The sequence below is a fragment of the Coregonus lavaretus genome, assembly GCF_964263955.1.
Source record: "Coregonus lavaretus genome assembly, chromosome: 27".
In the NCBI taxonomy this organism is placed as follows: Eukaryota; Metazoa; Chordata; class Actinopteri; order Salmoniformes; family Salmonidae; genus Coregonus; species Coregonus lavaretus.
Genome location: NC_140014.1, coordinates 28897983 through 28919762, shown reverse-complemented (window position 1 = coordinate 28919762; position 21780 = coordinate 28897983). Strand labels below are relative to the sequence as shown.

Below are 21780 nucleotides of genomic sequence, written 5' to 3'. Positions count from 1 at the left end.
ACTTCTGGATGTTCGCCGCCGGGGTCGTGGTTTCCAGTACCTGGTGGATTGGGAGGGTTATGGTCCTGAGGAACGTTCCTGGGTGCCCAGGAGCTTCATTGTGGATCCTGCTCTGGTCCGTGAGTTTCATAGGTTACATCCTGATAAACCCTGTCGTTCGCCAGGTGGCGTCCGTAGAGGGGGGGGTACTGTTAGGCCTACTGCTGCTAGGTAGCTCTCTCTCTGCTCTCCCCCTCCCCTCTGTCTGTCCTTGATTGCAGGAGTGAAGTCTGGTGTGCGGGAGTCAGGGTTCCAGCTGCAGCTCATTCACCATAATCACCTCAGCCTTTAAGACCCAGTCAAACTTTCCACTCATCGTCAGATCATAGTCAAGACGACCATGTTAGTCTCGCTGCCGACTCAACCTGTTTGTTTTCGCTCTTTGTGTTTTTGGCCTGTTCTATTTACTTTTCTCCTGTGCCACAGATTATGGGAACCTGACTTCTGCCTCCGCTTCACTCCTGCCACCACCATCCTGCTCCCCACTACCGGACCTCCCTTTTGGACTCACCATGGACACTAGGACATTACGGTACCACACCTGCCCTGACCTGGATCTGTTACCCTCCCTGTAACCTGGACTTGCTCTTCCCCTATTATTGGAAACCTGGACTTTTTGAACATTGTAAATAAACCTGTTAAACCTTCTCTGGCTTGGTGTACTTGTCTGCATTTGGGTTCTATCCAGTTAAATCATGACACTGGAACCGAGTGAATGGAATGGCATCAAACCATGTGGTTGATGTATTTGATATCATCCCACAAATTCCGCTCCAGCCATTACCACGAGCCCGTCCTGCCCAATTAAGGTGCGACCAACCTTCTGTGGTTTTATACTGTAGAAAAATAAGCAAAAAAGGCAAGAGTGCCACTTATTCTAAATGCTTGATGTCCCATGGATACTATGGAATTCACTTGAAAAAATAAGCTAACGTTCTAGTTGCTCAATACCATAATAATCTAAATGTAATGCTAGAGAAATGCGCTCTGCTGGTTCAGCTGCTGCTGCTGCTTATGGAGGAGTTCTGTGACTGGCGGACCATGCCATGAATAATAGATTCCTCATGGAGCCCCTAGGCACACCATACTAAAGGTTTTCATTTGAAATACTGCCATGATTTCTACAAAAAATGCAGTTGGCTGCGATAGCCTGTTTTTCCCCTGTTGGAATATCGGCCACTGCAGGGATAATGCTCCACTAATAGGAATGGAGCTGGGTGTGGGGAAAAAAGAAAGAAAGAGGGGCACTCAGATATTCACTGGAGCAGTGTTGAAGATGCTACCATCAAATGGAGTCAAGTGGAAACTGGAGCAAACCAAATGCCATTTGGCTGCTTCGGTCTTTGGGTTCATACCTAAAAGCTGAGACAAAAAAAAGGACCTATTCAGACAATTAAGTGAAGCTTGCCTCTACCATTCTCATTCATCACGTGAATTACACAGCATGGCACTATATGCTCCTACAAGGCTCTGTAGGCTTGGAGGCCATATCATAGTATGTTGGAGGTTGGATTCACATATAGTAGTAAACTGGCCACCACGTGTGCTGGATCCACATAAACTAGCCAGCCATATCATATGTTGAGGATAGGAAAATATGCAAATTGACCCTTGACTGTCTCTAAAAACAGTAACGACCATCTGTTTCCAGGATAATAACAAAGATCCTAGCGGACACTCACTAAAACACTGTGACATTTGCAGCTAAACAGTGCTGTCTAAGACAAATAACCTGATGTGATTTGACACAGGATATCCCCATTATGTTTCTGTTACATCTTCTGTGTTACAGCTGTATGATACTGTCAACTGAATCAACAACCACCACCACAGCCCTAATCTCCAGTTCAGCTTTTTCCATCATCTGACACCTTCACACCTCACAATTTAACTCAGTCAACTGCAGCAGCAGAAGATCTTAAATGATTTTCTAATCCCAGTTCTTCGCTTGACAGTTTGTCTGGATTCATTTTTGACCTCAGTAGGCCTACAGTATTTACAGGTGTGCTTTTACAGTACAGACATGAGAGCACAGTCCTGGTGTGAACTGTTTTACTGGTAGAATCAACACTAAAGGGCCATCCACACCAAGGACGATAACGATAACTATACTGAACAAAAATATAAACGCAACATGTAAAGTGTTGGTCCAATGTTTCATGAGCTGAAATAAAATATCTCAGAAATGTTTCAAACGCACAAAAATATTTTTTCCCTCAAATGTTGTGCACAAATTTGTTTACATCCCTGTTAGAGAGCATTTCTCCTTTGCCAAGACAATCCATCCACCTGACAGGTTTGGCATATCAAGAAGCTGATTAAACAGCATGATCATTACACAGGTGCACCTTGTGCTGGGGACAATAAAAGGCCACTCTAAAATGTGCAGTTTTGTCACATAACACAATGCCACAGTTGTCTCAAGTTTTGAAGGAGTGTGCAATTGGCATTCTGACTGCAGGAATGTCCACCAGAGCTGTTGCCAGAGAATTGAATGTTAATTTCTCTACCATAAATCACCTCCAACGTCGTTTTAGAGAATTTGGCAGAACATCCAACCGGCCTCACAACCGCAGACCACGTGTAACCACGCCAGCCCAGGACCTCCACATCCGGCTTCTTCACCTGCAGGATCGTCTGAGACCAGCCACCCGGACAGCTGGTGAAACTGAGGAGTATTTCTGTCTGTAATAAATCCCTTTTGTGGGGAAAAACTCAGTCTGATTGGCTGGGCCTTGCTCCCCAGGGGGTGGGCCTGGCTCCCAAGTGCGTGGGCCTATGCCCTTCCAGGCCAACCAATGGCTGCGCCCCTGCACAGGCATGTGAAATCCATAGATTAGGGCCTAATTTATTTATTTCAATTGACTGATTTCCTTATATGAACTGTAACTCAGTAAAATCGTTGAAATTGGTGCATGTTGCGTTTATATTTTTGTTCAGCATATAACGATAAATTATCCATAACTATAAACGTTGTGGAGCATCCACACCACTTGACCGTATATCATTCAGCAGTACACCTGTCAATCAACTGATCAGCGCATCTTACTGCACGCTGTAGACTTATTAATAAGGTGGTAACACCGACCATTCAGTGCTTCAGGGTGTGTTTATTGTAATAGTGACAACTGCAAATAATACTTCAATGTACATGAAATGAAAAATAATATAAACTCATATTTAAATGTAGCAATTCAACAACAAACACTGTTTAGCCTGCACATCTTTTACATCATTTCATTGTGTGCCTCAAGTGGTTGCTCAAGTAGTTTGCAAGTGATTTCAATTTTTCTAATGATTGTCAATTTATTTGGATCTTCATCTTGTGCAACCATTTGCGATGCATCAGTGCAACAAAGTTATCATACTGGCCAAAGTGATAACACCAACGCACTCTCTCTCCTTTACGTTCCCATATAGTTCATTTGGCCTAGGCCAATTTTACATTCAGCAATTAGCAAGAGCAAGCCTGCTTCTCTTCACGAAACAACTATTAGCCTTAGTATAAAAAAGGCTAAAAATAAATCGCTTTTGTAGCCTATAGCTTTTCCTGGGATTTCACGTGAAGAGGAACAGTGGAGAGACTTTTAGAAAAAAAGGTTCCTTATAGAACCAAAAAAGGTTCCATCGCTTGCTTCATATATGGAAACCCTAAAAGTTCTATATAGAACCCTTTTATAGGGTTCTTTGATCTGAACCCTAGAGGTTCTTATTCACTGAACGCTGCATGGCTCCATATCTAACTCTGTATGGTGCCATTTATTAATTATGGTTAATACCATTGAATACTAATATTTTGAGTTAAGAATATAATTTAATTAACAATTAAATAATGGATAAAAGAATACCAGCATAGTTTTTAGAATTTATTGTCATTATATGCAAACATAGTTTGGAAATATGCACTGGTTGCCAGGGAAGCATCTCTGTTTGAATGATGGCACAGTCCACTCTGGCTGACTTCTTTACAATACAATATACAGTACCAGTCAAAAGTTTGGACACGCCTACTCATTCAAGGGTTTTTCTTTATTTTTACTATTATCTACATTGTAGAATAATAGTGAAGACATCAAAACTATGAAATAACACATATGGAATCAAGTAGTAACCAAAAAAGTGTTAAACAAATCAAAATATATTTTATATTTGAGATTCTTCAAATAGCCACCCTTTAGCTTAATGACAGCTTTGCACACGCTTGGCATTCTCTCAACCAGCTTCATGAGGTAGTCACCTGGAATGCATTTCAATTAATAGGTGTGCCTTCTTAAATGTTAATTTGTGGAATTTCTTTCCTTCTTAATGTGTTTGAGCCAATCAGTTGTGTTGTGACAAGGTAGGGGGGTATACAGAAGATAGCCCTATTTGGTAAAAGATCAAGTCCATATTATGGCAAGAACAGCTCAAATAAGCAAAGAGAAATGACAGTCCATCATTACTTTGAGACATGAAGGTCAGTCAATACGGAAAGTTTCAAGAACTTTGAAAGTTTCTTCAAGTGCAGTCGCAAAAACCATCAAGCACTATGATGAAACTGGCTTTCATGAGGACTGCCATAGGAATGGAAGACCCAGAGTTACCTCTGCTGCAGAGGATAAGTTCAATAGAGTTACCAGCCTCAGAAATTGCAGCCCAAATAAATGCTTCACAGAGTTCAAGTAAAAGACACATCTCAACATCAACTGTTCAGAGGGGACTGTGTGAATCAGGCCTTCATGGTCGAATTGCTGCAAAGAAACCACTACTAAAGGACACCAATAAGAAGAAGAGACCTGCTTGGGCCAAGAAACACGAGCAATGGACATTAGACCGGTGGAAATTTGTGGAGATTTTTGGTTCCAACCGCCGTGTCTTTGTGAGACGCAGTGTGGGTGAACGGATGATCTCCGCATATGTAGTTCCCGCCGTAAAGGATGGAGGTGGTGGGGTTATGGTGTGGGGGTGCTTTGCTGGTTACACGGTCTGTGATTTATTTAGAATTCAAGGCACACTTAACCAGCATGGCTGCCACATCATTCTACAGTGATACGCCATCCCATCTGGTTTGAGCTTAGTGGGACTATCATTTGTTTTTCAACAGGACAATCACCCAACACACCTCCAGGCTGTGTAAGGGCTATTTTACCAAGAAGGAGAGTGATGGAGTGCTGCATCAGATGACCTGGCCTCCACAATCCTCCGACCTCAACCCAATTGAGATGGTTTGGGATGAGTCGGACCGAAGAGTGAAGGAAAACCAGCCAACAAGTGCTCAGCTTGTGTGGGAACTCCTTCAAGACTGTTGGAAAAGCATTCCAGGTGAAGCTGGTTGAGAGAATGCCAAGAGTGTGCAAAGCTGTCATCAAGGCAAAGGGTGTCTATTTGAAGAACACTTTTTTGTTTACTACATGATTCCATATGTGTTATTTCATAGTTTTGATGTCTTCACTATTATTCTACAATGTAAAAAACAGTAAAAAATAAAGAAAAACCCTTGAATTAGTAGGTGTGTCCAAACTTTTGACTGGTAGTGTACACTGAGTGTACAACAAATTAACAACACGTGCTCTTTCCATGACATAGACTGACCAGGTGAATTCAGGTGAAAGCTATGATCCTTTATTGATGTCACTTGTTAAATCCACTTCAAATCAGTGTAGATGAAGGGGAGGAGACAGGTTAAAGAAGGATTTTTAAGTCTTGAGACAACTGAGACATGGATTGCGTATGTGTGCCATTCAGAACGGGGTATGGTAGTAGTAGCCAGGCGCACCAGTTTGTGTCAAGAACTGCAACGCTGCTGGGTTTTTCACGCTCAACAGTTTCCTGTGTGTATCAAGAATGGTCCACCACCCAAAGGACATCCAGCCAACTTGTCACAACAGTGGGAAGCATTGATGTTAACGTCGGCCAGCATCTCTGTGGAACACTTTCGACACCTTGTAGAGACCATGGCCCGACAAATTGAGGCTGTTCTGAGGGAAAAGGGGTGGGGGGGATTGAGGGCCTTGTTCAGCGCCCCTGGATAGAGAGCATGTTGCGGGGTTAAGGGCCTTGCTCAAGGGCCCAACGGTACAGGAACAGCCCTCCAGTTGTCAGATCATTCCACTGATTTTTTTCCAGTACCCGGCCCGGGATTCAAACCAGCCACCTTTCAGTCACAGGTCCAACTCCTGTCACAGGTCCAACTCCTTAGCCGCTGGGCTACCTGCTTGACTGGTTCCAGAGAAGAAGAAAAAAGGAGCAAAAACATGAGTTTAGACAAAATGCTATGCAGACATATAATTATGATGATGTTGAAGAACAACTTACATGCAGTTGTTGTCAGCAGCAGCCGAAAGAGAGATCCTTTGCCTGTGATAGTTCTGGGTTACTGCCAGACTGAGCAAAACAAGAAATGTAATGATGAACTATGCTATTGAATCACCAAGACTTATTATAGTTCATTTATTATAAATACCTCCTCTCAGTCAGCAACAGTCTTCTAATTGCTTCATGAAACATAGGCTAGTCCCTTCAAATGACTCCACACTGAAATACTGGAATAAAATAAACAATTAGCTAATTGCCTATTGTCAGGCTGGGTCTGTAGCTCTATTTGACATACCCCGTTAAAAAAAGTATGTTTATTTGAAAGAGCTAGCTGGCTAGCTTGTAAAGTGGTGAATGAACGTAGCCTAGTGTTTTTTGTTTAGCTAACGTTAGCTAAGTTAGCTAGCTAGCTAACTATAGCTAGCTAGCTTACGAACATGCTCAAATTCTAATTATGGTTCAACTTTATTTATCTAGCCTATATGTCAAAGCGACGTGTATGCGGTAGGCGAAGTCAAGAGCAGGACACCGAGCTACTGGCACGTACTTTACTGAACACAGTGCAATACAAAGTACAAAAGCCAACCTCCTTACAGAGAGGAACAAAAATAACCTGCACACCTAGGCAACTGCCGAAAAGACGAAAACAATCACGCACAATACACAATGAGAAACAGAGGGTTAAAAAGGGAACACAATACAACATAATGGGAAACAGGTGTAAACAATAAAGACCAAACAAGACAAACACCGAAACATCGATCGCAGCAGCTAGTACTCCGGGGACGACGAACGCCGAAGCCTGCCCGAACAAGGAGGAGGAGCAGCCTCGGCTGAATCCGTGACAGTACCCCCCCCTTGACGCGCGGCTCCAGCCATGCGCCGACCCCGGCCTCGGGGACGGCCAGGAGGACGCGGAGCAGGGCGAGTCGGATGACTCCGGTGGAAATCCCTCAACATGGAGGGATCTAGGATGTCCCTCCTAGGGACCCAGCACCGTTCCTCCAGACCGTACCCCTCCCACTCCACGAGATACTGCAGGCCCCCCATCCGACGCCTCGAATCCAAGATGGAACGGACTGAGTATGCCGGAGCCCCCTCAATGTCCAATGGGGGCGGAGGAGCCTCTCGTACCTCACTCTCCTGGAGTGGACCAGCTACTACCGGCCTGAGGAGAGACACATGGAACGAGGGGTTAATGCGGTAATTAATGGGCAGTTGTAACCTATAACATACCTCGTTCAATCTCCTCAGGACTTTAAATGGCCCCACAAACCGCCGACCCAGCTTCCGGCAGGGCAGGCGAAGGGGCAGGTTTCGGGTCGAGAGCCAACCCGATCTCCCGGTGCATACACCGGAGCCTCACTGCGGTGGCGATCGGCGCTCGCCTTTTGCCGCCTGATATCCCACTGTAGATGGACATGCGCAGAAACCACTTGTCCACCGCAGGGGCTTCGATCTGGCTCTGATGCCAAGGTGCCAGGTCCGGCTGATAACCTAGCACACACTGGAAAGGCGTAAGGTTAGTTGAGGAGTGGCGGAGTGAGTTTTGGGCTATCTCTGCCCAGGGGATATATCCTGACTACTCCCCCTGCCGGTCCTGGCAATAGGACCTCAGAAACCTACCCACATCCTGGTTCACTCTCTCCACCTGCCCATTACTCTCGGGGTGAAAACCTGAGGTAAGGCTAATCGAGACACCCAGACGTTCCATAAACGCCCTCCAGACTCTAGAGGTGAACTGGGGACCCCGATCAGACACTATATCCTCAGGTACCCCGTAGTGCCGGAAGACGTGTGTAAACAGGGCGTCAGAAGTTTGTAGGGCTGTAGGGAGACCTGGCATAGGAATGAGACGGCAGGCCTTCGAAAACCGATCCACAACGACCAAGATCGTCGTGTTCCCCTGGGAGGGGGGAAGGTCCGTGACAAAATCCACCGATAGGTGAGACCGCGGCCGTTGTGGAACGGGGAGGGGTTGTAATTTCCCTCTCGGCAGGTGTCTAGGCGCCTTACACTGGGCGCACACCGAGCAGGAGGAAACATAAACCCTCACGTCCTTAGCTAAAGTGGGCCACCAGTACTTCCCAATAAGGCAGTGCACTGTCCGACCAATACCAGGATGACCAGAGGAAGGTGACATGTGAGCCCAATATATCAATCGATCACGAACCTCGAGCGGCACGTACTTCCGACCCTCTGGACACTGTGGGGGAGTAGGATCGGTACGTAACGCCTGCTCGATGTCCGCATCAACCTCCCATACCACCGGTGCCACCAGACAAGACTCCGGAAGTATGGGAGTGGGCTCAATGGACCTCTCCTCTGTGTCATATAGTCGGGACAGTGCGTCTGCCTTAGCGTTCTGTGACCCTGGTCTATAGGTGAGCGTAAATACAAATCGGGTGAAAAACATAGCCCACCTAGCCTGGCGAGGGTTCAGCCTCCTCGCCGCCCGGATGTACTCCAGGTTACGATGGTCAGTCAAAATGAGAAAAGGGTGTTTAGCCCCCTCAAGCTAATGCCTCCACACCTTCAGGGCTTGCACCACAGCTAACAGCTCCCTGTCCCCCACATCATAATTAAGCTCCGCCGGACTGAGCTTCTTAGAAAAGAAAGCACAGGGGCGGAGTTTAGGTGGCGTACCCGAGCGCTGAGACAGTACAGCACCGATCCCAGCCTCGGACGCATCCACCTCAACTTGGAACGCCAAAGAGGGATCCGGATGTGCCAGCACTGGAGCCAAGGTAAACAGGTCCTTCAGATGCCTAAAAGCCCTGTCCGCCTCAGCCGACCACTGCAGACGCACCGGACCCCCCTTTAGCAGGGAGGTAATGGGAGCTGCTACCTGCCCAAAGCCCCGGATAAACCCAAGAACCGCTGCACCTCCTTTGCCGTGGTGGGAGTCTGCCAATTGTGCACAGCTGAAACGCGGTCAATCTCCATCTCCACCCCTGACGCGGACAACCGGTGTCCCAGGAAGGAGATGGACTCCTGGAAGAACAGACATTTCTCCGCCTTCACATACAGGTCATGCTCCAACAGTCTACCAAGCACCCGACGAACCAGGGACACATGCTCGACTCGTGTAGCGGAGTATATTAGAATGTCATCAATATACACCACTACACCCTGTCCATGCAAGTCCCGGAAAATCTCATCCACAAACGATTGGAAGACTGAAGGAGCATTCATTAAACCGTATGGCATGACGAGGTACTCATAGTGACCCGAGGTGGTACTGAATGCTGTCTTCCACTCATCTCCCTCCCTAATGCGCACCAGGTTGTACGTGCTCCTGAGATCCCATTTTGTGAAGAATCGCGCCCCGTGTAATGACTCCGTCATACTTGCAATCAGAGGGAGAGGATAGCTGTATTTGATGGTGATCTGATTGAGACCACAGTAGTCAATACACGGGCGTAAACCCCCATCCTTCTTCTTCACAAAAACGAAACTTGAGGACGCAGGGGAAGTGGACGGCCGTATGTATCCCTGTCTCAGCGATTCGGTGACATATGTCTCCATAGCCGCCGTCTCCTCCTGAGACAGAGGATACACATGACTTCGGGGAAGCGCAGCGCCTACTTGGAGGTTTATCGCACAATCCCCCTGTCAATGGGGTGGTAATTGAGTCGCCTTCTTTTTACAGAAGGCGAGAGCCAAATCGGCATATTCAGGTGGAATGTGCATGGTGGGAACTTGGTTCGGACTTTCCACCGTCGTGGCACCTACGGAAACACCCACACACCTCCCGACCCACTGATCAGACCATCCCTTGAGAGCCCTCTGTTGCCATGAAATAATGTAATTTATGAAATGTAATTTATGAAATGTTGGGGTCATGAGACGTTAACCAGGGAAGCCCCAACACCACGGGAAACGCAGGAGAATCAATCAAATACAAACAAATTATCTCCTCATGGCCCTCCTGCATTTTCATCCTGAGAGGTGCTGTGACCTCCCTAATCAACCCAGACCCCAAAGGGTGGCCATCTAGGGCATGGATAGGGAAGGGCACATCCACTGGAACAATAGGAATCCCTAACTTATAGGTGAACTGGCGATCGATATAATGCCCAGCTGCGCCTGAATCTACGAGCGCCTTATGCTGGGAATGAGGAGAAACCTCATGAAACACAACTTTAATACACATATGCGCAACAGGGAGCTCTGGGTGAGTTGGGTGCCTACTCACCTGGAATGACTCATCAGTGCACTGCCTACTGCCTCGATTCCTAGGAGACCCTCCCCAGCACCGACCAGCAGTGTGTCCTCTGCGGCCACAGTTGGTGCAGGGGACGGCCTCTCTCCTGGTCTCTCTCCTAGTACCAGCACCTCCGAGCTCCATAGGGGTCGGATCGGAAGTGCTGGGGGATGGAATGGACGGCCCAGAATCCGGACGTCCGCGGGTAGCCAACAGGGTATCCAGGCAAATCGACATGTCCACCAGTTGATCGAAGCATAGGTTGGTGTCCCTGCAGGCCAATTCCTGACGCACGTCCTCCATCAGGCTACATCTGTAGTAGTCGATGAGGGCCCTCTCATTCCATCCCGCGTTGGCAGCCAGCGTCCAGAAGTCCAGTGCGAACTCCTGCGCGCTCCTCTTCCCCTGTCTGAGGTGGAATAGACGCTCACCCGCCGCTTTACCCTCTGGTGGATGATCGAATACTGCCCTGAAGCGGCGGGTGAACTCCGCATAGTTGACAGTAGCGGCGTCTATTCCCCCCCACTCGGCGTTGGCCCACTCCAGCACCTTTGCCGGACAGACAGGAGATGAGGGCGGACACGCTCTCGTATCCCAAGGGCACCGGATGGATGGTTGCCAGGTAGAGTTCCACCTGGAGCAGGAAACCCTGACACCCGACAGCTGTGCCATCATAAGCCCTCGGGAGCGAGAGCCGAATCCCACTGGACCCCGGAGGTGAAGCGATGGGCATAGCTGATGGTGGTGGTATCGTCGGAGGAGGTGTAGGCAAACCTCCTCTTTCCCATCGCTCCATGGTGCTCACCACCCGTTCCATGGCGGTGCCGAGAGCCTGGATCATGGCCGCTTGTTGTTCTACGCGCTCTTCCATTTATCCAGCTGGCACCGCCGCTCCTGCTGACTCCATGTCTTAAGGTGCGTGATTCTGTCAAAGCGACGTGTATGCGGTAGGCGAAGTCAAGAGCAGGACACCGAGCTACTGGCACGTACTTTACTGAACACAGTGCAATACAAAGTACAAAAGCCATCCTCCTTACAGAGAGGAACAAAAATAACCCACACACATAGGCAACTGCCGAAAAGACGAAAACAATCACGCACAATACACAATGAGAAACAGAGCGTTATAAAGGGAACACAATACAACATAATGGGAAACAGGTGTAAACAATAAAGACCAAACAAGACAAACACCGAAACATCGATCGACAGCAGCTAGTACTCCGGGGACGACGAACGCCGAAGCCTGCCCGAGCAAGGAGGAGGAGCAGCCTCGGCTGAATCCGTGACACTATATTTTATCATATTACTTTGGCTTCATATGTTTGAATTTACCAACAATGAAACAAAAAACTTTGCTTACCTTAATACATTGAAAAATAAAGTGCTTATTGGTAGGCTTGCAAGTTAGTTCAACCACGTCCTCGAGTCATCATGCTGGAATGGATTGGTTTTTGAATCTGAATATATTTGGCCTATAGCCTACTGCACAAACCTCATTGCTACAGAATTGTTTTTAATTGGTTAATGTTGCATAGGCTTAAGTTTAAGTCATGTTCAAAAAAAAAAAATCTGAGTGGTAGATCTCGGCTTGCATTTTGACTCAGAAAGTGATCTTAACTCAGAAAAGGTTGGTGACCACTGATCGAAGCCAACCCCGTCTGTTTTGCCCCCTAGTTGCACATGCGTCGGTTTTGTCGCTAAACAACCAACCTGTCTATATAGAACCCCTTTTTTATCTAAGTGTGTATGCTTTTATTAAACACGTTATTTCCTCTTGCTTCTAGCTAGCATTTAGTTTGCAGCAGCATAGGTTTGTATGAACCTTGCTGTTTGCCACTCAGACCTCGGCAACAATTTTGCAAAAGAGAGAGATATTATTGTTATATTTATCCATATAGTTATCGTCCTTGGTGTGGATGGCCCTTTAGAGCCACTCTGTGATTGGTCTTTTCTGCTTGTTATTTGCACCATTTTTCACAAGTTCTGGCTCAGGAACTGAAAGGTTCATGAGCCTAGTTTTTACATCTATAAACAGGTGTGTCCTTGCAGAAAGAGGCCCAAAATACACATTTAATCCGTTTCTGTGTAGGTCACTGTTTACTAGAGGCAGTAAACATCATTCTAGCTTTAAATCAACTGCAGGTCCTCAGATCCAGGTTAATCTTAGAGACTGATTGGCATCATTGGTCAGTCTAAGGTATATTCTGGGAGGGTTGTGCTAGAGATGTGTGCTTACTGGTATATACAATATAAACAATTTCTCATAGAGCATACTTCCAATAATACTTTGTCATTGTTTACCATTTTTCACTGTATTGTGATAGAATTTCTGACTTGGGTATTTTATGATTTCATGTTAGTTCTTTATTAAATATAGCCAGCAACACTACTTTCAGAATGTGGGTTCAATGGGTAGGTAGGTATCGGTTACAGTATATCTTTCATATCTGTTGAATGTACGGAGACTACATTCCTACCTAGACAAACTAAGTGGCTTGAAGGCACTGATGAATGTTCCACACAATAAACTGATGTCTGGCACACAAACAAAGCTCTGTTTCTACAGCTTGTTGTTACATAAAAGAAACATGAACTCTACCATGACCACCAGCTTATTTTCCTGATTTAGCAATGTGTGGGCGTCGTTAACGAGCAACAAATCAATACATAGCCTTCCTTATTCACAATATCAGGCCCAAGGACATTTCTAGAGGTCGCAGCGGTTACAACTTTTTACGTAAGGCTGCATTTCTTACCCAGAAGATCAGCTATTAACCTTGCTTTTTCTCTGCTGACAGTTATGTAACATAAGACTGCTGGTCGATTATGCCACTTTACTAATATGATGCCTGAAGTGGATGTTTATATACATGATGTGTCATTGTTCATTATACTGTTGCTATCATGGTTAAAATCATGGCTACTGACTGAGACCCTGGGGCTCTTATTGTGCTTACTTTAAGAAGGGTGGCCTGACCTGTCAGTCTGCACATGAAATGTACTTATTAATTAGAACACACAGCCAGCCAGTGGGTAGTCAGCGGGGGGTGTGTGTGTGTCCATGGTAGGCTCATAGGCAGGAAGTTCCTAGCTCATATCTCACCCTGACTCATGGGCACCAGTGGAGGAACAAGCTGCTAAAGCAGGATTACTAATGTAACATGTATACAAACAACCCTATTTTACATTTCAATAGATGGGGATCTATGTAACTCCTCAGATACTCCTCAGATCTACAGTGCTATGAAAAAGTATTTGCCCCCTTTCTAATTTTCTCTACTTTTGCATATTTGTGATACTGAATGTTATCAGATCTTCAACCAAAACCTAATATTAGATAAAGGGAACATAAGTGAACAAATGACACAACAATTACATATTTATTTCATAAACAAAGTTATGCAACACCCAATTCCCCTGTGTGAAAAAGTAATTGCCCCCTTACACTCAATAACTGGTTGTGCCACCTTTAGCTGCAATGACTCCAACCAAATGCTTCCTGTAGTTGTTGATCAGTCTCTCACGTCGCTGTGGAAGAATTCTGGCCCACTCTTCCATGCAGAACTGCTTTAGCTCAGTGACGTGTGGGTTTTCAAGCATGAACTGCTCGTTTCAAGTCCTGCCACAACATCTCAATTGGGATTAGGTCTTGGCCTTGACTAGGCCATTCCAAAACTTCCAATGTTTTGCTTTTTAGCCATTTTCATGTAGACTTGATTGTGTGTTTTGGATCATTGTCTTGCTGCATGACCCAGCTGCGCTTCAGCTTCAGCTCACAGACGAATTAGAAAGGGGGCAAATACTTTTTCATAGCACTGTATGTACCTCTGCACTACTGCTGCACACCTAGAACTTTTGAGATGTGCCAATACCTAAGTCCATTTACTATGACATGGGTACTCAAAATTGCTCCAAAACATAGAATAGAATTTGAAGAGGTTAGTGTTCATATAAACAGAAACAAAATATGCTTCTCTGAATCTCTGCTAAAATCTGGGTAAAAGATTGAAAGGAATGTGAGTCTTATTCAGTAAATTTAGTTATTGTTTGCTTTTCTAAAGTCTACCAACCCTGCCAGCAGGCATGCCAGCTAAGATAATTAGACAAGCTAGCTACTCTAACTTGACTGATAACTTGAAATGGCTTCTTGGTAGCTAGTTATGAGGTTGAGAGATTGGAAACATATCTGGGGGGGGGCACGTGCCCGTGTGCCCCCTATGGGCATGATGCCTCTGATAACCATCACCATTCATCGTCCCACTCCCAATGACCCACGCGCACACACACGTACGCACACGTATGTACGCACACACACATTCACACAAACCACCGCCAACACTCACCTTGATGAGTGCTTCCAGCTCAGTGGGTGTGACACAGGGGTGCCTCCGCAGGAACGAAGCCTTTTCCAGGGTGATGCTGTCCTTCTGGTTGCTCTCGAAGGGCTGCTCCATGGCCCGGAAGGCCAGGCCGCCCCCAACCAAGAAGGCCACCACCACCACGAACACCGCCACCACCGTCTTCCACTTCATCACAGAGTGGAGGGCCGAGAGGTCGCCGGTTGTGTCCATGCTGGCCACCACGCTGGCGGAGCGGGAGGAGACGGAGAGCCGGGGTAAGGGGCAGTGGCCGTTGGTCCCCTTGGGATAACAGCCCATGGGGTTCTGCATGGCCGCCACACTGGCCTGGACCAGGCTAGACTGGATCATCCCTGACTGGACCTTCTTGGGAGGGGCCAAGTTGGTCTGTACCGCCACTAAACAGAAGTGGAGAGCATTAAAGTTGGCAAACTATTGTCATAATTAACCTCTGAGAATGTAGCTTTTAGGAGCTAAAATGTTGTCATTAACCTTTCCTGAATAATACTCAACATCAGCTAAGGTATGGGGCATTGTCCTCTGCAACTTCAGTATCAATGTTCTAGAAAAAAACAGAGAGGCAGATGGGATAACTGTATCCATCTATCCCAGCAGACTAATGATACAAGCCATTAGTGTACTACTCCAGCCTGCAGCCCTGGACAGATGCCCCATTCCATATAGCCTGGGGTAGCATTGCCAAGCACTTCAACACCTCCACAGAGTTGAGCGCAGACTAGAGTTTTTGAAATGAACCTCCGACTCCCTTGTGTCGCTATGCATTGATACTTCAAAAATGTACATTCTGAAACACTGTGTACCTATATTTGTCCTCTGTTGTTTCATGCCTTTCTTTGTTTGCTGAAATCCATACTTTTTTATAACACGTTAATCAAATACAACCCGAATGTTTCCTTGTTGAAATTCAATTAGCACATGCGGATTAACACAGATTTGCCATTTTAGAGCAACAGCAATGAGGAAACAGTCGGTGGTTGTATTTGATTAACGTTTACCAACAAATGGTGTAAAATTAGGGCTGTCCCTGACAACAACAAAAATATTGACCGAGTCTTCTTTTCTTTTGACCAATTAAAAAAAAAAAGTGTATTTTTCCATATATAGACACACTATGTGTTTTTTTATAGTATCAAATCAAATGTATTTATAAAGAGATCAAGATAGCTGTCAGAAGGCGACGGTGAAATGCGGTAGGCGAAGTCAAACGCAGGACACAGAGCTTACTGGAAACGTACTTTACTTGAAAGTAACCAGAGAAGAAAACCCTCTCCATACAAGGAGGAAAACAACCCGCACACTAACACTGCCGAAGACGAATACAATAACACACAACACACAATGCACGACAGAGGGTTAAATAGGGGAAACAATACAACATAATGGGGAACAGGTGTACACAATCAGGACAAAACAAGTCAAACACCGAAACATAGATCGGTGGCAGCTAGTACTCCGGGGACGACAAACGCCGAAACCTGCCCGAGCAAGGAGGAGGAGCAGCCTCGGCTGATTCCGTGACAATAGCCTAACCTGAAGAAAAAAAACTGTTTCCAACCCTCCTCATGCATGGCCTGTCTGCAATGAACTTGAAACACTAGCAAACTTGCAACATTGTATAAAATATTCTTGGCCCTCAGTTTCCTGTGCCAGTGAGCTCGAGACAGACACAGCTGTATTTCCACTGGATCAGAGCATTACATGTTTCCTTTTCATGATGAGGTGTTATCGAAGAGAGAGCTGGAAATATTTCTCTAATACACTGAGGAACTATTGTCATTCTCAATGGATTGTAAAAACAGACTTTGTTTACTTTGAGAAGCTCCACCGGCATAAGTGCTGGTGAGTTAACACAATCAGAAATACTATCAGACATCCCCAAATTAGCACATTTATAGGCCTACATTTGTGCGCAGGCCAGGTAGCCTAGGCCTACTTTATATGCGTAATCAGGTGCGTGTCCTTACTCAACATTGACAGGAATTCTCCAAACAAAAGACAATGAATAAATTGACAAAACTCGTAAATGGAATGAAATAAAACAAAACTTGTTTCTCACAAGTGTAGTAGCATAGGTTGTGAGCTCTGCAAACAACGTGTCCACTCAGACAATGAAAATGGTAAACGACTGTAATAATAATAATAATAATAATAATAATAATAATAATAACAATAATATATTGAATGTATGAACAGAAATTACCGTAACCAAACAAACATTGTAGATGAGAAATTATGGGTATTAACGGTAAATGTAGGCTACTACTGGTGATATATGTAATGGGGAATTAATAGACACTAACAATCAAAGGGCAAACAATTCACACAACGAAGTTATGAAACAATGAATGCACACGAAATGACGAGAGAGAGCACATTCTGGAGAGAGATGTGCCTTGTGCATCTTAGCCACACTCCCCTTCTTCTTAGACCGATGCCACAGTCTCCTCAATGGATTAGTCCACTGAGATAGGCGCAAATCGGACAGGTGTCTCGTGTGCCGTGATTTTTGAAATATATTTGTCACAGCTCGACTAAAAAAAAATCTTGGTCGACCAACAGCCTATCGACCAAACAATCAACCAGTCAACTAAACGGGGTCAGCTCTAAGCCAAATCTTTGATGAAAACCTACTTCAGAGTGCAAATGACCTTAGAATGGGGCAAAGATTTACATTCCAACAGGACAATGACCCCAAGCATACAGCAAAAGCAACGCTGCAAGTGCTTTAGAACAAAGTCCTTGAGTGGCCAGCCAAAGCCCAGACTTGAATCCCATTGTAAATCTGTGCGAAGACTCCCCATCTAACTTAACAGACCTTGAGAAAATCTGCCTGGAAGAAAATCCCCAAATCCAGATGTGCAAAGCTGATACAGACATACCCAAAACGACTGAAAACTGTAATCGCTGGCAAAGGTGCTTCTACAAAGTATTGACTCAGGGATGTGAATATTTATGTAAATGAAATATTTCTGTATTTCCTATTCCATTTTGAATTTAGACTGGAACACAACAAACTGTGGAATGAGTCAAGGGGTATGAATACTTTCTGAAGGGACTGTATGTGATAATGCTACCACAGTGAGAATTGTTTTGTATTCAATCCTCAATTCTAATTTCCACAGCCGTATCTAAACAACATTATGCGGTGGGTGTTTTGATATCAAGGGCAGGACAAGGTGTTGTTGATACACAGAGACACTGAGAGCATTGGCAAGAGGTGCTAAACCGCCCTCTTCTCTAAAAGCAGGATTCAATCTGTCTAATAGACGAGCGTGGCCCGTAAGAGAGGGGGATAAATGCCACTCTGGGTCATTGCTTTCCAAATGGGGTGTGTAATAAATGCACGCCAGCAGGGAGATGGGGGAGGTCACCCAAGGTGGGGAACTGTGCAACTTGGTTGCAGTATATATGTCATACTTTTCTATATGTAATGTATTAATTTAATACAGTAGTGTCAGCATATCTGAGAGAATATGCATGATTTGTGAATAATTTTATTTTTCAATATACACTGTAGGATTTCTGTGTATTTTACTGTATTATACAGTTACTACACTACCACATACTATGTTCCTGGAACAACTGTCTAGCACCCTTCTGTATGAACTTGGACACTACTAACACCAACACAACCGGTCATGATGACTCAAGGACAACAAGGAAGTCTCACTCACTTCCAGGGATCTAAATCCTGTTAGTCCATCCTTTGACACTGATCACATCTTAAATGAATCAAAACAAACTGATGTCATCAGGATGGGAACATAAGGCCAGAAAATCACCAACATCAACATGGCCACATTACAGGTGCCTAGGAGAACATTCTCAAGCTATTTTTAGGACATTAAGGGGCAGTTTCCTGGACACATTAAGCCTAGTCTTAAAATATTTTCGATGAATATTTCCCATTGAGCTTGCTTTTTAGTCAAGGACTAGGCGTTTGGGAAACCACCCCAAAAAGATTAACTTCACAATAAAGGAATTCACAATGAACTTTTTCTTAGGATGGGTGGGATTAGCTTTAGGAAGACATTTTATCTAATATTTTCAGACCTGCAAGCTGCAGAGAAGGGCCTGCTGATGGACTTTATAGAACATCCAATTTTACAGCCCACCCATTCGACATCCAACTGGGTCAAGTGTCTTGACTAATCTAACATAACCATTAATTAATTGGTTTTCATCGCTTCTGATAAATGAATGGAATGGAATAAATGGGCACTACAGTACAGCATACCTGGATGAGCGCTTTATGAAAAGGGTTGAGCTTTCTACCACTAAGTCCGCATCTGTCTAAAAATAGCCATTCAATTCCAATCACATTCTGAATAACAAATGGTTCCATCATTATTAGCATAATTCATGGTTGTAACGGTAATCTATATCTCAAACCTACCGTGGTTTTGAAATGAATATCGTGCTCCAAGTTCAGCTTATACAAAATGCTGTATATAACATTAATCATGAATTGTGTTACAAGATCCGAACCTGCCTCCTATTGATTTCCATAGTTCCACATGATTTGATTATGTGGGAGAGTAGGCTAATGCTTTTATCCAATACATTCCTAATACCCCTGGTCTTCCACCTCTGTCTCTCATCCAGACTGTACAAGAGGAATACTGAACGCTGACAGGACAAAGATAAGTGTGAGGTGATGCACTGGGGGATCTTCTAAATCCAAGAAAAGCTACTAGATGATGAAGATGATAATGAAGTTGTTTCTTTACTTGTATCCACAGGCCATGGTGATTGGTGACTATGATATGATCATTGATCATTTCATACCTTCTTGTCCATTTAGAACAGGCAGCAACATCTGATGCTGAGCCACACAAATTCCCAATGTAAAATCTGACACCTAAACAGTCTACACTATTGTGGCACAGTGGGAGGTCAGAATATTCATTTATTCAGCCTAGCAGCTGTATGGTGAAACACCTCCGTTAAGCTTGAGGATAATGATTAACTAGTGGTGCGCATGGATCATAAAAGGAGTCTGTATGTGTGGGTTCAGTAGAGGACGACAAGCAAATACTGAATCAGATCATAGCATGCGGAATGTCAGTAAAAAAAGGCTCTGTCTGCCCGGTAATTCCCAATGGTCTGAATGGGCATCTCCCCAGCAGCTGTCCTATCCCCCCTTTACGTATCCCCAACGAAGAGCGCGCTGTAGCCTACTGTACCACACAGCTGAGCCCAAGAGGGAAGGAGAAGAAAGATATCTACTCCCAACCGACTGGCAACATAAAGATCACATTGCATTAGAATAAAAAGCTATTTTAGCTGTTATTTTTAGATAAAATCTATGAAAGATGCGTTATATATACACACAATCACAATAATTAAACAAATGTATTCACATTTTATCTCACATAGTGGATGGTAAAGACAACTGTACTTAGCCTCACTCAGCCTAAGCATTTCTTCAGTCAGCATAGACAAACTATTCAGGGTCAAACTCCACTTTCTGAGGAAAATGTGTATTTAGGCTACTAACCTTGTTGTTCGGGGTCCCAATTGACTTGTTTTCTAGGGTTTTCCAGTGGAAATTTCATAGCTATTATTATTCTCAATACACACTAAGACCATAAATCTGCTCAATAGCGCTTGAGAAAATGTAGGAAAATAAACCAAATCTGCCAGCGCCCTTATAACAAAACTGTGTTATAGTTGCTTAGAATGGCATAATAAAATATTCCTGAAAAGTATCGCGAAAATTGCATTGTCTGGAGCCATGTAACCCATCCTTCTCTCAGCTTGACATGGGCGCGTGGTGCACGCCTGGACAAATTGATCGTAATAAGGTTTCTGTAGGCCTACTGTCTGTCGCACCATTCAGGAACACCCAATGGGCTACAACACATTTCACACGCCAGTCCACTTGAAGAAGTGGACAGTGAGTTGAGCTCTTTTAGAAGAACGAACTTCACAGTCACGAATGAGGATGTCACCCCCAACAAAGGAGGAACAACGTTTATTGTCTACTAGTCTATCTCTCCATCAATGCACGTTTTTCTAAAAGTTATAATTATATTACCAATAATAGCCTACTGTAAGCTAATTATGGGCCTATAAATGATAATGAACAAATGTTTGTAATTGGGTTACTTACTATTTTGTGCCAGGGAGGGATACCGCCTATCCTCCTCCTTTCGGTTGGGTTAAAATAAAGGGCTCCACTCTACTCATGGTTGGGTACCAGCGTGTACTGTAGGCACATGGCACAGGAGTAAAAGTCATAATTAAATAATAGACTACTAAAACCATTACATCATCCAGTGTTTTACCTATATGCATTTAGCAGAGGCGCACTACTGCTGCTAAATCTAGGCCACCACTGCAAAAAAAAACTATAATAAAAAATTATAATGTAACTGTATAGATGTATATATGGTCCAAATCAGGATGACCCACACTTCTTTGAAAATATGTATACCAATCTATTGACTTTACAGGAAACAAATGATCAAATCGTTATTGGGGGAGACTATAACACAGTGTTAAGTACCTCAATGGACTATAAAGGAAATCACACTACAAACTATCACCCCTGTGCCCTTAAGGAGATAACAAAATTGATCGTGGATATATGGAGACTAAAAAACCCTGACCTAGTGAGATATACATGGAGAAGATTTAATCAAGCTAGTCGTCTTAACTACTTTCTTGTCTCTTTCTCTCTGTCACCAAAGGTTTAAAAAGTATTGATAGGAGACAGATCCAAATTCCCGCCTTATCTTAGATCATTGGTCACCATAGCAACACCCACCCATAGTATGCATTCCAGCAGGTCTATCTCACTGGTCATCCCCAAAGCCAACACCTCCTTTGGCCGCCATTCCATCCAGTTCTCTG

The 21780-nt window shown here is 44.6% G+C and overlaps 1 protein-coding gene across 1 annotated transcript in view; it reads right to left on the bottom strand.

Annotated features, from left to right (window-relative positions):
• The window catches only part of LOC311102683 (potassium channel subfamily K member 10-like), a gene marked incomplete at both ends in the record, with an annotated part of 36309 nt that extends 15829 nt beyond the window's left edge, over window positions 1–20480 (bottom strand). The window contains 2 exons of the mRNA XM_084144054.1: window positions 14887–15299; window positions 20423–20480. Of these exons, the coding sequence (XP_084000180.1) occupies window positions 14887–15299; window positions 20423–20480 (471 nt within the window). The remainder of the gene's footprint in view (window positions 1–14886; window positions 15300–20422) is intronic.
• Between the last annotated feature and the right edge of the window lie 1300 nt (window positions 20481–21780).